The 17,531-nt window shown below is 35.4% G+C and overlaps 1 protein-coding gene across 5 annotated transcripts in view; it reads right to left on the reverse strand.

Annotated features, from left to right (window-relative positions):
* The window catches only part of DACH2 (dachshund family transcription factor 2), a 470,115-nt gene that overhangs the window by 20,342 nt on the left and 432,242 nt on the right, over positions 1-17,531 (reverse strand). For 3 of the 5 annotated variants that reach the window (XM_046672634.1, XM_046672632.1, XM_046672631.1), the window contains one exon: positions 30-208. In XM_046672634.1, the coding sequence (XP_046528590.1) occupies positions 30-208 (179 nt within the window). The remainder of the gene's footprint in view (positions 1-29; positions 209-17,531) is intronic. The other 2 variants (XM_046672635.1, XM_046672633.1) reach the window with 1 other exon arrangement.

Here is a 17,531-nt window from a genome sequence, read left to right on the forward strand (position 1 = left end):
TTTATGTAGGTGCTAATGTCTTGTATTACATTTATTTTGTTTATAGAAATATTGTTGACCTGAATGTTGGTCAACAGAGTCTCCACGGAGGACAGACTATCAGCAAAAATGAATGGTCCAGGGAATCCAGGAGGCAATGCCTGCCCAGGAGTCAGTTGGATCTTGTCCAAGGGTGATTTCATCATTGGAATTTGAACTGGTACCTCTTCTGAAAAAAATAAAATTAATATCAGAAGGTTCACAAATTAAGAGCTAAAATTTTCACTGTTTCCTTCACCTTTAATGGCATCTATAAAGATTTTGTTTCTAAAACTAAATGATAGAAAACTCATAATTGGAAATCTTATCTATTCTCCAGCTGCCTCTAATTTCTCAAAATAAATGTTTCAGTAAAGAATCCGTGAAAAGGAAACAACATTTACTGCTAAAGAGGCATGAAATTTGGAGAAACAAATATAAGTTTATGAATACTTATAAATTAAATAATCAGATCACTTCCTGGTAAAGCATAAACTGCTTTTTATTTTTCTCTCCAAATCTATCTATCATCTCCATTCTTTTTAACAGCTTTACTGAGGTATAATTTACATACAATAAAATTCACCTATTTTAATTGTATGCTTCAATGATTTTTAGTAAATCATTGGTTACATAGAGTTGTATAACCATCAGAACAAATCTATTTCAGGACATCTCAATCACCCTCACGCCCATTTACAGCTAATTTCCTTTCTCAACCCCAACCCCTGGCCACCACTAATCTACCTTCTGTCTTTATAAGATTGCCTTTTCTGGATGTTTTACATAAATAGAATCATACAATATGTGGTCTTTTGTGTCTGGCTTCTTTCGCTTAGCATATTTTTTTTAATATTTATTAAATTTCTTCATTGGGTCAAGTGGTCGTCTTTTCTTTTTTTAGGTCTAAGAATATTTTTTTTTTAAGATTGGCACCTGAGCTAAAAACTGTTGCCAATCTTCTTCTTTTTCTTCTTCTTCTTCTCCCCAAAGTCCCCCAGTACATAGTTGTATATTCTAGTTGGAGGTCCTTCTGGTTTTGTTTGTGGGATACCACCTCAGCATGGCCTGATGAGCAGTGCCATGTCCATGCCCAGGATCCGAACTGGTGAAACCCTGGGTCGCCAAAGTGCAGCACCTGAACTTAACCACTCGGCCACGGGGCCGGCCCCAGCATATTGTTTTTGAGGTTCATCCATGTTGTGGCATGTATCAGTGGTTTCTTCCTTGTTGTTGTTGAAAAGTATCCCATTGCATGGATGTATCCTTTTTTGCTTAATCATTCACTAGTTGATGGGCATTTGAATTGTTTGCAGTGTTACCTTTTATTTTGAAGACTATTCCTCGTGAAAAAATACCACCTATGCTGGAAAAACACAAGCGGTATCTTTTCTCTTTTATTTTTATACTACCTTCTCCCACATTCCCATTACTTTAATGAGATTCTCTCTTAGCTTCAGATAAACAGACATCAATAGAATTTTTGTCTAATAAGATGTTTGAGATTTGTTTTGGACAGATATATATAATTGCAAAAGGAATTTTACTTTGAGAAGCTAATTACTTGGCTATCTACTTGAATTCTGGCTGAAAATCTTTTATGTACAATGTATGAACCTGATAGCAAAGTTTCCCCTGCAATTAGGAATTGGGGCTTTTTTTGACTTATCTAAAAATAAACTGCTACAAAGAGCTAATCTTGGAATGTAGCCAAACAAACCCTGGTATTCTTAAATGAATTTAATGGGGTGAATCATAGCACCTCGAACAAAATTACTCAACACTGTCTCTTTATTTCAGTAACTTGGCACAAGCGAAGTTTGAAAATATGCATTTGTCTGGTCGGAAAAATTTTCAGTGGTCCCATATATTATGAGACTGATTCAAGAAAGTATGCTTGAATCTAGACCTAACCAATTTTCACATGGCTTAGAAACAAAAATCTAGCTATTGGTTTTGGTTCCTGTAGGGATAGGACTATGGATCTGTCATACAGTTAGATATCATTTTTCAATTGCAGGCAGCCTATCTACGTAGTGTGCAGAGTCTTGAACTCCATTGATTTCACAGTCATCACGGTTTGCTGTGAGATTTCTTGTGTGGGAAACTGTGGCATACAATTGCGGGAACCTTCTGTGAGATTACTTAACAGGATAGCATTATCTCTGAATAAAATGCTCTTAATATAGATCACCTTTACAATTTCTAATTTTCCAAAACTTATAGTGGTAAAACAGTGCTAAATGATTATTACAGAGAATCAGCAGTTTCACAAAATGTTGTAAAAAATATTGTTTATCAGTCTTAAAGAATTCAATAAAATGCTTAAAATAGCTTGTTAATTTTCTCTTAGCACAGAAAGCTATTTTTTAGTAAAACTTAAAAAATAATATTTTGATCATAAATCCATGATGCATGTGTTTTCTACAACTCCCTTGTTGTGAAATTAACCCTAACTTCTTATAAAATATTCCTTCCTTCCTTCTTTCTTCCCACCCTCCCTGCCTTTCTTCCTTCCTCCCTCCCTCCAACCCTCCTCCCCTTCCTTTCTTCCTTTCTTTCTTGTCAGTGGTAGTTTTGGAAGAGGTCAAGTATTCCAGAGGGAATGAGCACATTATCACAAATTCTGTGATCTACTTTACAAGGTTTGTGCATTTGAAATATCTCATAAAAAACACCTAAATTCTAAAATATGTCTTAGGCAGCAGCTCTAATATTTTTACAGTACATTTCTCAACAACTAACCAAGGAATATTATGCTTTATTTGTATTGTTTGAAGGCTATATTTCTAGCTGACTATAGTCTATAGTCTAGCTAGTATTTTGTCTTCTGCACATGAGTGCATTAAGTGGATAGTATGACTTCATAATGATCTCTCAATATCAATAATAATTTGGGATACTCTACACCTTTATATTGATGTTTATCAATCTTAAAGTAAGAATTTATGTAGTCTGGAAGATCTATTTTTACAAAATTAACTGATACAAAGTTAGAACATTGACTTCCTGCTGATTCAGAGATAATACAATGTTTCCCCTGAATAAATATTTTGTATCATGGGCAGAGTTCTTAAAATTAATGGATTCCTTGTTACATATTACCCTATGCACACATATAACCTCACTGGTAAGAATATGAGTGGTATTCTGCAAACAAGATACCTGGAAAGGAAAGCAACACATTCAGTATGCATAAAACAAAATTATAACTACATTAAAATCAGCAGAAGTCTTCTATTTGGAGAAGAAAGAAATGCCATTAAACTGGCTGAAAGGAAAATTACTATTGACTATGAAGACAGGTTGCATGGTCTATGGTTTGTAATGTTGCTGTACAGTAGATTGAAGTTTCAAAATAGTATTACTCTTCTTTAAAGAGATAGACACAGCTGAATTAGGTGCTGCTTGCTGCAGTGAGGATCAAATGCAAAAAGAATCATATTTCATCAGACCTAGTCAACACCAGGAAAATAAATAGAAATATAAGAGGTATGCAGGCAATGATTCATTTTGATAATCTGGCCCAAGAGAGACACATAGAGACAGCACACAGATCTAAGCTTCTGCCAAAAGACAAATAGGACACAGAGGGTGGGAATTGGGATGACAGTGTAGCAGAGGTCACATCGATTTTCAGCAGCAGTTTTCACACAGATGAGATAACCCTGGACTCTATTTGGTCCATTGTTCATATCCTACCTGTCCCACAAGCAATAAATTTCCTAGTCCTAGAAAAGGGCCGTAAAGAAGAAGGATTCTACTTATGACTTCGTATGATTAAGCTTCTGCGCTAACCAAACATGGTTTTTCAGACCAAGGTCACATTGCATGTTAAGGTCCATAATAGCCAAAAACTAGTTGAACTGTATTATGTTTTGGTGTATATGAGTGGAAACTGTCAAACCATTCATCATTTTTTTTCTGATTTAAATCACATGCTACAAAAATGAATGATAAATGCATTAAAAATCTATTTCAATCATGTAATAGGTCTTCACATCGGAATGATATCTACATTTTCCTGAGAGCTTGAATACATGCACTGTCGTGTAGGAATTTATTAGGCAGGTTTGAGAAATCCTAATTGGAAACAAAATTAAATATGAGCAAGTACTAGAAACTTAGATTGTCAGTTAAATAAGAGAATCTCTTTGTAATCCAGGGAGAAAGGATTTTGATGAGCATTTTGATTTAAAAGGCTGGTGTTCAAATGTATATATTAAACACTTCATCAACACATATGATGCAATGGTATAAACTAAAAGATAAAGATAGGACAACTGCTATCCAGCCGAGGACATGAGCAACCTCTTCATTTATTGAAGCAGAGACTGGTGTTATTGAGCCTGTTTGTTAAACCTGCCATACTTTGTAATAGCACTTGAGAATCCATTTAGAGAACAAGCTCTTAATTATAATTTCTCACTTAGGGCCCAGATGAATAGATGTAAAAGTTGACATGAACTTTATTTGCAGAAAAAAAAGATAAACATATGGTAAGTGCTCAGAATGGAAAAGTCTCCCTAAAAATTAAAATCAAGGCTGCTAGAGACTTTCTATATGACTCTAGTGCTTATTTTCCTTATTTAATCATCGAGTTAAGTGTTTCCTCTTTCCCCTGGGCTTTGAGGATTGTGATACAGGAATAGAAACTGAACACAGCTGACTCACTCAGCAGTGGAAAAATGCAGCCATCTACCAGGTCATGAGTTTTTATGTTTTAACAAATAAATTATATTTCATTATTTAATTTGAGGGCTTTCCCCAAAACACAGCTGGCCCAAGGGACTCTCCTTTGTTGGTATCATTAGTATTATATTCAGCACAAGCAAGACACCTGCTTCCCTCTTCCAAACTGAGGAACAATAACAACAACAAAATGACCAACTGTTGTGTAATGATCTGACCTGCATGAATATAAGGAAGCGTTCATGATCTGAGCTGAACAATGACTCAAGTGTTGCCATCATCAAATGTGGAAAATAAAAACCTGATCCCCAAATTGTTACATTTATTTAAGGAGACAAAAAAATAGAAATAATGGTGATCAATGAAAATAGAAAGCTAGTAGCAAAGGAATGAAGGGTCACCAGCCTTAGAAAGTGAGATAGAATTCTTCTAAAACCAATTATGGCCCTGTTTTGCTCTGAATCCTTAGATTAGCAATTTGGCATAACAGGCTCCTTTATAAATTATGAATTAGAAATAAATCACCTTTCAGATAAAATATTATGCTGATAACAAATATTATATCCAGTGAAGGATGTGGAAGAAGTATGATTCTGAATCCCTGTCATTAAGCAGCTAACACAGTATTCTGGAAAAAAGTCAACAAGTTACAGAAGTTGAGAATCAAGTGTGAAATCATGTGGCAGAAATTGGTAAGTGCCTCTAGAAGTTCAAAGAAGGAGAGATCACCGTGGTCTGGAGTAAGTACTCAAACTAATCTATTCACTCTCTAGCTCAAAAGTGTTCCCACTATCCTTAGAATAAAGTCCCATGAGACTTCTCCAGGATATTTGGTGTGCCAACAAGAAAAGCTTTCTTGCTCATACTGGTGTTGAAAAAAAATGGGTTAAACAGTTTTCCTTAAAGCAAGAGTTGCCAGACAAGCTACAGCGTGCCTAGTGGAATTTGAGTTTCAGATAAACAGCAAATGATTTTTTAATATAATTATGTCCAAAACATTCCATGGAACATCTTTATACTAAAAAATGATTCGCTATTTATCTGAAATTCAAAATCACTGGGCATACTGTTTTCTTTTCTCTTTTTATTTGCTAAATCTGTTAAAGTAGAATGTTTCAGAGCCTTTAAAATGCTAATGCTAAATATTAACATATGTTACATGTTAATTTAAGCAGCTGAGAGCATAGTGATGAAGAGCAAAAGATGCTGGAGCCTGACTGCCTCGGTTTGAAACCCTGCTCCATGATTTGCAAGCCTCTGGGAAAGTTACTCAGGCTTTCTGTGCCTCAATTTCCTCACCTGTAAAGTTAGAATAATAACACCTATCTCATAGGGTTGTTATGAAGATTAATGAGTTACTATTTGTAAAGTTTGTAAAACAATGCCTGACCCAGAGTAAATGGAAGATAAGTTTCGTTAAATAAATTAAATCTTAATGGAAAATTCCTAGGACCGGGAGAGGAGACTATAGTAAGATATTTGACCACCTAAGCATCCATCATGAAGCAACATGTTTGGAAAGATCCTTTTCTAAGTAATACTTGGATGAGCCTGGCTGCAGCTTAAATTAGGCCAGTGTTACCTTCTCTATTATCAACGGTCTGAGGAGACTTCTTAAGTCAAGGTCAGTGGTTCTCAGCAAGGTTATTTTTCAGCCCAGGGGGCATTTGGCAATGGCTGGAGACTTTTTTTTTTTTTTTTGAGGAAGATTGGCCCTGAGTTAATATCTGTGCCCATCTTCCCCAATTTTATATGTAGGATGCCTGCCACAGAATGGCTTGATAAGCAGTGGATAGGCCTGCACCTGGGATCCGACCCGGTGAATCCTGGGCCTCCGGAGTGGAGCACAGGAGCTTAACCGTTCTGCCTGGGCTGGCCCCACACTGGAGACATTTTTGAATGACCAAACTGAGGAAGTGGGGGTGTGCACTACTGGCATCTAGTGGTAGAGGCCAGGGATGTAGCACCCTCCACCTCCATCCCCAACAAAGAATTATCTGGCCCAAATGTCAATACTGGTTGGCAAACACTGTTCCAGAATTATATAAGAAAATCTCAATGAATGGACAGTTAACTAGATCTTCCTTTCTGCGCTGAACTTATACTAGAGAGTTTAATAAGCTTAATAAGAAAATAAGGTCAAATCAATGATTTAGAACTAACAATACCTCACAAGCTATGTTTTAGAGTTCTTATGTATTTAATTTTGGGTCCTCAACTTCAGTTCTTTGCTCAACTGTCACCTTATTAGTGAAACTATACTGAAAATTCTATTTAACATTGCAACCTGCACCCTTGTTCCACCCGCTTAACATGCTTTCTTTTTTCTTACAAAATTTATCACCATTTAATCATTTAACATACAATGTAACTTATTTACTATTTTTGTTACATATTTCATCTCAGTATAATATACTCTCCATGAAAGCTTGGACCTTTGTCTGTTTTTTTATTTCCCCACTGTGATCTCCTCATTATATAGAACAGTAACTATCTTGGGTCTACAGTACTTATAATGACTTTGGATATGAGGACTGGTAATCTTAAGACATGAGGTAAGATTTCTAATCATCAGATTGACTCCATAATTTCTTTCTATTAGAATAGACAAGATTGTACATGAGTATATAATTTTAAAAGATTTTTACAAGTATGTGGTGGGAGGAGGTATAACCGCAGGCTCTCCAGGACCAGTTCAATTGACCCATCTCTTACCAACAGGGTGATTAAGAATTGCCTTTCAGAAAATTTGCAAAGTCGTGTAGCAAGAGCATGCACAGAAGAAGAAATCTTGACCTGAAATGACCACAGAACCAAAGATTCTCCTCCCCACAGAATCAGAGGACCGGGATGTGACTGGAACTTAAAAGCCAGACTCAGCAGAAGCAAGGGGTCCCTCAATCAGGAAGATCCAGCGTTAAAATTCCCTCCCCACCTCATCAGAAGTGTTAGAACCATATCATAAACGTTTAGGACTCATCATAAATGTTTAGCACCCTGTCATGAATGTTTAGAACCTCACTATAAACACTTGAAGCCCACCAATCAAAACTTGTCCCACCAGCATTTCGACATGCCAGCCTGTTCTCCCTAACCCCTTCAATTTTGCCCCAAATCCTGAATCAGGGAGACAGACCTGAAGGCACACGCCCCAGGACCTCAATTTTGTACAGTAACAGAGGGAAGAAAGAGGGGATGGAGATAAAGAGTTTCTGGTCAACTCTCAACAGTTCCAATAAAATCAGTGCTTACTGTACTCTACAGATATTGTGACAAACTGAAATTTTATAATTTTGAAAAATAGTTGATGCAGTTGCCATAGCATGTCTACTATATATTTATTAAACTCGTCTACATATCATAGTCTTTTGAGCAAAAAATTGTGAAAGGTAAATCTTTCTGGGGCACACACATACTTTCCCCTCATCTTTGAGATGATGTATTATTGCATCAAAGATAAAGAAAACAACTGATTTTTTTAAAGTACATCTATATTTTCTAGAACCTAGAAATAGAAAAAGGCTGAGGATCCTGAATAGAAAGAAGTTTCATAGAGTTTGATCTAAAAACTGCAAGACAGACAAGAAATTCTAATATAAACAACCAAACAGTACCAGAGGCATATACAAGTCCCTTCTCCAGAAAACCAGCCTGGCTGCCTCTGTGAAAAAGGCTGCAGAGAGAACATTAAATGAGTGGGGATTTAATAATGTAACAGTCTGCATCAGAAATTGGCAAACAAGAGGCAGGAATGGGCTGAGAGGAAAAGTGGGAAGGAAGCTGATGTTTTCAAGAGATGTGTTTAAGAAAGCTGGGGGTAGGGCACACGCTTCCATCAATTAGCCGACTCTTCCAGGTGATAATGTTTCCTTACCCTGGTTTATCTGTAAAATAGCCTCAGGGTTCCAATATACCCCCGCTTTTACCCTTACTAAGGGTTCAGTCTGATGGCTGACTGCAGAGGCTGTAAAGCAGATTTCTCATTTTGCTTCCCTGCCAGGAAATGTGCAATCCTTTCCATCAACCAGGGAAGAAATCTCTCTTCTTAATCTGGCACAAATCAGGAAAAGAAATTTACTGCTCTGACCTGGCAATTCAGGTGCTAACTTTAAAATCACTGCTTTTTTTCTTCTCTTCTATTTTTCTCTTTTGGCTCAGTTAACATATCTGAATGGAGAGGGTCAGTGGAAGGTACAACGGAGCCAATTATTAATCCAGCATCTTAACAGCCGTAGTTCTTAAACTTTATCATGCATCAGAATATCCTGAAGGTCTTTAAAACAAACCTTCCCAAGTCCCAATGTTTATGATTCAGTAGGTCTAGGGTAGGGCCTGGCAACTGGAATTTCTAAGTGCCCAATTGATGGTTGATGTCACTGGTGTGGGGAACACAGTTTGAGAAATCAATGGGCTATATAAAAGTCAAATTTCTCTACATTTAAAGATGATTAATATTGCTTCCTACCACAATATCTTTTCTAACTAGCTGTCTTTACAATTTCAAGAAATCATTTCAAAATTATGCCTAATTTTAAGCATGTATTTTCACAGCTTCAAGAAATTGCATAGTATTAGAGACACATCAACTAGTCTGTTCTACAGACCTAAAGATTCTGAAAAGCAATTTACATTACACTGAAAAAATGTATAATGGAACCTATTTGTAACGTAGAATCAGGAAACAAAAGAGTAGGAAATGTGAGTCAGTACAGATAAAAGCAAAATATTTTTCCAAGAATGAATTTAACATAAGCAATTGTTTAATAAGCAAAACAGCAGTTCTATGGATTAATCCTTAGATACCATTTACTTGTATCCAAGAAAGGTAGACAGTGGGTATTTGGGGAGGATGAAGATTAAAAATTAAAGATGACTAAAAATCAGAATGACATTGTCATGGAACACTTGACAATAATAGTCTATACAGCAAACAGTTTATAATTTGCCACCTCTGATAAACTCTTTAATGAGGAATGTGTAGATGATTATACAGGTTTGACATTTATATCAATATGCTCACTAATAACTGTACAATTCTACCTATTTATAATCTGTGCATATTCTTATTTTTTGAGGTTACCACAGTACCAATGATATAAAATTGAGAATATTCTTCTTTCATTAGTCATCTCTCTTCTCTCTCTCTCTCTCACACAGATACACAAACACACATGCACACACACACATACACACACATTGGTGAGATATACTCATTTTTCTATTTTACCTGAGAAATAAGAAATAGAGACACTGAGGCACCATATTTTTTGTATAGAAAAAAACTAAAAGTTTTCCTAATACATGAGTCTTGAAATCATAATTGCAACACTGTTGTAAACCTAGCCAATTCAAAATGATGTCGTTTAATTTAATTATTTTACAAAGCTGAATTTTCTTTAAAATAATTTTTAATTATTATGGTAAAGCACTGCAATTTTCACATTTTTTCTTTCTTCTGTAACGTAAGCATTAAGACCATCAGAACTATTGCCTTTCCTCTGAAAATCTCTTAAGTTTTATCAAAGAGGCAAGCATCTAATAGTAATGCTCAATTCAACAACCTTCACCAAATACAAAATCCTATTTTTACCACGAGAGCCTATACCATCTGGTGAACAACCTCTTTGTTTGTAAAATAATAATAATAATAATAATAATTTTAAGTATAGCCAAGGTGGCAGGGAGGAGCAAATATCACTAGAACACATTAATGTTCCATTTTGTTTCATATTTTAACTTTCCCTCTTCCTCATCTTCATTTCTAGTTAGTTTGTAGGGCTTTTTTCAATTTTACTCTATTTTTCAATATTCACATCTAACTTAATGGCTTTTATCAGAAACACTTATTGAGTGCTCAGTTGTGCTTAGTATTGTGCAGTAAATTACAATGAGTTCACAGACTTATAAATTGAATAGCATGGTAGTGATTTTCTCTGATAACAATATTAGAGAAATATAGTTTGTCTATATGACAAAGAGAAATAACGTCAAAAAATCTCAATCAATTAGAAAGTTTTCACAAACTTATTCAGTTTAACTTCAATGGTTATTCAAGGGTTAATCACCAGAGATCCCCACTTTCTTATTTTAACTTTTTTTTCTCTTAAAATGTACGTGTTGGCTATTCTACTTATAATACAGTGAACATGATAATCTCTCTGTATTTTGAGATGTTACATCTTTAAACTTCAATGTGCCGGAAGAACTACCTCAGAGTGGTTGTGGGAAGTTTAAATAAGAAAACTAAATTGGAAGGACCTACCACCGTATTTAGCATATGGCAGACCCTCAGTAAAAACTGGCTAAATCTGAAACTATCGCAGCCTTCTAGACACGGAATGTTTGAGAAAAAGGATTGCACTGAATGTACACTGATTCCAAGATTTACCCATGAAACTTCCTTTTTAAATTTCTTTTGGTAAATTGATAGAAGGATTTAGTTAATGTAGCAACTATTAATCACGGTTTTATAGTAATGTATTTTGTTTTCGTGATAACCAGACAGAAAATAAACTTGCAATTTTGTAACTAAAATCTCTCAGATTAGTTCCAAGGTAGTCAGAAGACTTCAAGATCACATTATTTCAGTCACATTTTTTCCGTTAAATTTAATTTAGGCTAAATTTGTATTTTCTTGGAGAATTGCAAGTTTAAGATGTGTGGTTTCTACAGAAAAAACAGGAAAACATCTATCTTAAATTTTCCTGGCAAATTCAGGCTTATTTTATTTATGCTGAAATTCCTTCGATCACTATTTGTTACAAATATTTATGGATTCATGTGGAATGGCAAATGCTGAAGCAGAGACACTGCAGACATTTTTCACTTTCACTAATAACCCTAGTACCTGAGGATTTTTTTCATCTTCTATCATAAGAGTTTCAGTTTAAACAAAGGATCTAACACATTCACTGAATATAAAATTTAGAATTATTGTAAGAGTAAGTCTATGCTGAGGCTGGGTCTATGCAAACAAAATAGAGTTTGATGTTTTTATTAGCCTGCCTATATACATATATATATATATATATATGTATACATATTATATTTAAAAGCTTGAAATATAAAGGGAAAATTGGTTTGGGTGATCTAAATTACTCTGACACAGCACAAACCGATCAGAACTACACAGGTAATTTCTCAGTTCTCAACTTCCACTGACAGTAGTTTGGGTTACTCTGATTTTCTCCTCTTTTCTTTTCCTACCTGATTCTACCCTTATACTTACTCATCGTGAACGATATTTCTTTGGGGAAAAACTATTTTTAAGATTTACTTTGCAAAAAACCCAACAAAAATCAATAATTACTATTAAATGCATTCGGCCAACATTTTCTACTTCTATGAATGTTTAAATATTATGAACTCAGCCAGAGGAAACTTGGAATGTGAAAAAATGGAAATAGAGATGAAATTAACAACTAATATTTAATATCTTGCAATTCTAATATCTTATAATCAGACTTGAACAGATCACGCAAACTTTCTGTCCTGGATTCCAATTCTATTAAATTGTTTTATTTTTATGATTCACTTACGTGGATAAAATGCTTTAAGCATCAATATTATAACATTTGATTCCCAGGAAGCTATATTCAGTCTAGTACCATATGGCCGCCATTTCTGCATTTGGCCTGCATCTGTCTTCACGTTTGCTTCAGATGACTTTAAGGAACATGTCTACATCCCCTGTGCTGCTGTATCTATCCAATTCTCTTAGAGACTGTCATTTTCCTAATCTGAATTGATCACTAGGGAAAATCATTTTGCTCACTGCCTTTGTGTCCACTATCACCACCTAGCCATTATTCAGTTCCCATTTGGCATTTTCCCAGTATGAAAATAGCATTTTTTTTCTATTTTATTTTATTTATTTATTTTTTTTAATTTTATTTTTTTTCGGATGTACATCATATGTCAAATTCTGTATACATTACATCATGTTCACCACCCGAACACTAATTATAGTGCATCCCCTCACATGTGACCCTAATCACCCCTTTTGCCCTCCCCCCTCCCCCCTTCCTCAATGGTAACCACCAGTCCAATCTCCAACGCTACGTGTTTTTTTTTTTTGTCGATTTTATCTTCTACTTATGAGTGAGATCATATGGTATACACAACATTGAAATTACCTCCTGTTCTTGGTTACTGACAATGGATTCCATCTTACCTTCAGTTAAAATACCTGTATTAACAGGTAGTGAAATGTGCCATAATTAGCCTATGATTTTCAAGCACAACCTGTATCACAGTTTCTTGGGAGAATTTACTAATAACCCAAGTAACTGTCTAAATCTCACTGTCTCTGAAACAGCCTGATGTTTTAAGGAAAACTACCAGAGGGTAAAGGCAACACAATATGCTATTCAAGTTTGGACATTGATGTATACTGCTTTATTGCCTCAGCTACAACTTCCCAGAAGGTGCTTTCATACCTGGATGCTTACAATATGTGTTATCTATTTGCCTAGAAAGCGGGCTCTTTGGTTTGCAAAATTCTATTAATGACACCTCATAGCTTTTGAAACTTTGTCAGCCCTTCCATATTGGTTCTCTGTCTAGATGATCTATCCATTGTTGAGAGTGAGCTATTAAAGTCCCCAACTATTATTGTCTTAGTTTATTTCTCCCTTTAGCTCTGTTATTTTTTGCTTTATATATATTAGTGCTCCAATGTTCTGTGAATACATATTTATAATTATTATATCTTCTTGATGCATTGACCACTTTATCATTATATAATGGGCTTCTTTGTCTCTTTTTACCATTTTTAGTTTAAAGTCTATTTTGTTAGATACAAGTATAGCTACCCCTGCTTTTTTTGTTGTTAACATTTGCTTGAAATGTCTTTTTCCACCGCCTCACTCTCAGTCTGTGTGTGTCTTTAAGGTTAAAGTGAGACTCTTGTAGGCAGTACATCATTGCATCTTGTTTTTTTATCCATTCAGCCATTCTATGTCATTTAATTGGAAAATTTAATCTGTTTAAAGTAACTATTGATAGGTAAGGACTTACTATTGCTATTTTGTTAATTGTTTTCTGGTTGTTTTGTAGATCACTTGTCCCTTGTTTCTCATCCTGCTGTCTTTTTTCGTGTTTTTTTGTTTTTTGGTATCAATATGCTTTGACTTCTTTATTACTACAGGATTTTTCCCTTGTAGTTACCATGAGGCTTACATAAAATATCTCAAACTTATAACACCCTATTTTAAACTGATAACAATTTAACTTCAATAGAATTTGTAAACCTTACACTTTTACTTCTCCTTCCCCTCACATTTTAGGTTACTGCTGTTACAATTTACATGTTGTTTTATTGTGTAACTAATAAGAGAATATTGTAGCTATGGTTACTTTTACCACATTAATTTTTTTTTAACTTTTAAACTAGAGTTGTAAGTGCATTATGTGCCACTATCATCATATTGCAGAACCTAACTATGATGATGTATTTACCATTACCGTTGATATTTACACTACCTTTTTAAGTTTTTATGATGTTAATTAGCATTATTTTACTTCCACTCAAAGAACTCCCTTTAACATTTCTTGTAAGGCAGGTCTGGTGGTAATGAACTCCCTCAGCTTTTGTTCATTTGGGAGTCTTTATCGCTCCTTTGTTTCTGAAGGGCAACTTTGTGGGGCATAGAATTCTTGGTTGACAGTTATTTTCTTTCAATATTTTGCATATGTCATCCCATCTTCTCCTGGCCTAAAAAGTTTCTGTTGAGAAATCTGCCTATAGTCTTATAGGAGTTCCTTTGTATGTAACTTCTCTTTTTTCTCTTTCTGCTCTTAAAATTCTTTCTTTGTTTTTGACTTTTTTTCATCGATTTGTTTATTTTCAGATGTACATCATAATATATTTGGAATTGTGTGTAGATTACATCATGTTCACCACCCAAAAACTAATTATAGTGCATCCCCTCACATGTGAGCTTCATCACCCCTTTTGGCCTCCCTCCTCCCCCCTTCCCCTCTGGTAACCACCAATCCAATCTCCAATGCTATGTGTTTGTTTGTCGTTGTTTTTATCTTCTACTTATGAATGAGATCATATGGTATTTGACTTTCTCCCTCTGACTTATTTCATTCCGCATAATACCCTCAAGGTCCATCCATGTTGTCATAGCCACATGCAAAAGAATGAAAGTAGACCATTCCCTTACACCATGCACAAAAATCAACTCAAAATGGATTAAAGACTTGAATGTAAGACCCGAAACCATGAAACTTCTAAAAGAAAACATAGGCAGTACGCTCTTTGACATCTGTCTGAGCAGCACATTTTCAAGTCCCATGTCTGATGGGGCAAGGGAAACAAAAGAAAAAATGTTTTTGACTTTTGACAATTTAATTATAATGTGTCTCAGTGTAGCCCTATTCAGATTCAACCTATTTGGGATTCTTTTGGGCCTCGTGGATCTGGATGTCTACTTCTCTCTCTAGGTTCAGGACGTTTTCTGCCATCATTGCTTTAAGTATACTTGCTGTCTTTTTCTCTTTCTCTTCTCCTTCTGGAATTCCCATAATGCAAATATTGTTTTTTTAAGAGTGTCCCATAATTCCCATAGGTTGTCTTCACCCTTTTTCATTCTTTTCCCTTTTTGCTTCTTTGACTGAGTAATTTCCAATGTCTTATCCTCCAGGTCACTGATTCTTTTTTCTGCCTGGTTGAATCTACTTTTGAAACTCTATTGAATTCTTCAGTTTAGTTACTGTATTTTTCAATTCTAGGATTTCTGTTTATTTTTCTTTTTGATGGTTGCTATTTGTTTGTCAAGTTTCTCGTTTTGTTCACACATTGTTTTCCTAATTTTGTTTACCTGTCTGTCTGTATGTTCTCATAGTTCACTTAACTTCCTTAAAAGGATTATTCTGAATTCTCTGGCTGATAGTTAATAGATCTCCATTTCTTTAGGGTCAATTACTGTAACTTCATTAGTTTCCTTTGGTGGTGTCATATTTACCTGAATTTTCATGATCCTTGATTCCTTATGCTGGTATCTGTGCATTTGAGTAATCAGGCTCCTCTTCCAGACTCTACAGGTTTGCTTTGGCAGAGACAGTTCTTTACCAGTCAGCTCAGTTTGGGTTTCTGGGTGTGTCTTCTGGTAACATTCTTGGGTAGGTAGGCCCTGCTATTATGATCTATTTTTAGGCAAAACAACTGTCCAAGATCTGAGGATAGGGGTGGGGATTGTGCCACTGGCTGAGAATAGCTGGGTAGGACTGCTGGCTTGGCTCCCTTCCCAAGGGAGGCTGTAGGATGCTTCCTGTGGTTTCCTGCATTCTCTCCCACAAAGTGATCCACAATGCTGGCCAGGGGGTGCTGGTTGTTTCCCCTGAATTCTCTTTTCCCACCAGAGTAACCAGAGTCTCAGGTGAGACCTCTCCTCATGATACTGCACTGGCCTGAAGGAGGGGCAATGTGGTCAAAGTGTAGCCACTTCTCTTACCCTTCTAATGCAGGCTGTCTTAGTTTCTGAGGTGCAGAGGGGTGTTTCAGCTTCACTCCCTTGTTCTAGGACTCTCTCAGTAGTGTCTTGTTCTTGAACAGTTGTTAGCAGTTCTTCTTGCGAGGGGGAGTGAAGTCAGGAAGGACATATGTTGCCATCCTGGTGACGTCACTCCTGTCAGTCCTTCCAATCATTTAAACTATATAGAGGCTGCATTTTCAAGTCCCAGATAATTATTTCTTATTTGCTTTTCAATGGAATAAAACATGTTATAAAGGACAATTCGGCTATTATGTCTTCCTCTGCTTAGACTTCATAAATATTATATCCCATGCCACCCTGTGAAGCCAAAATGTATAGACACAACAGTGGTAGTATTTCGACAGATGCAAAATACCCTTAATAAAATAGAAATATAAAACAAGAACAAATTACTCAGGTCCACATCAATAAAAGAGTGGCCTTAAAACTGTAACACACTTATGATACTGACATTCCCATTGGTATAGTGTGCATACACTCTCAAAGCTGTATACCCTGTTCGAATGTCATGGTGTCTTTTTGCAATACTGTTTGTGGCCAAACAAATACAAGGTTTGTAGAGAATGTATCTAGGGAGCCATAAAACTAGTGGAAAACATATTTCTCCATGATATTTTAGTACTTTGAAAAATTCAATCACAGGGAAAAATGTTTTGCTGTAAACATCTTAAAAGCCTTATAAAGGCAATAGCTTCACACAGCACTTGTTTAAATAATTTTAAGAGTTAGACTAGGTCTTCTTATATACCAAAGCTCAAATTCTTTTTAATTTCCTTGATCTTTTACAGGGCTTGTTGTTGAAATTTAAAAAGATTTTAAGTGCAATGCAATCTGTGTGCTAGTATGATAATGCTGCCTATTTGCAATATTACAACGTTTACCAAAATGAAGCCAGAACATGTGTTTTTCCCTTCAGCATAGGTTTTACTCTTTCTGCATAAGGTATTGTTTGATGGCTATAATTTAGCAAAGACAAAATGGTATTTTACATACTCAATGTGCAGTATACTCAGATGAGCCAGAGTAGGGAAAAACGCCTCATGCATTCCTCATGGTATGGTAGATTAGGGTTTAAATTAGAAGCAAAGACAGTCAAATCCTAAATTCAGGACTTTTGGACTTGAAATTTGGGAATATTTATTTTCATTTTTTATGCTTTTTCAACTTTTTAGAAAATCTTATGAATTAATTAAAAATTAAGTTCCTCACTGTTATATGTTATCTTCTGCTCAGTCCTCATAAATTTCATTTCCATATTTGTGAACAGGAAACGTGTCTGTGTATGTGCATGTGTGTGTGTCTTCTTTTCTTCTATTC

The sequence above is a fragment of the Equus quagga genome, chromosome 10 (assembly GCF_021613505.1).
Source record: "Equus quagga isolate Etosha38 chromosome 10, UCLA_HA_Equagga_1.0, whole genome shotgun sequence".
NCBI lineage: Eukaryota > Metazoa > Chordata > Mammalia > Perissodactyla > Equidae > Equus > Equus quagga.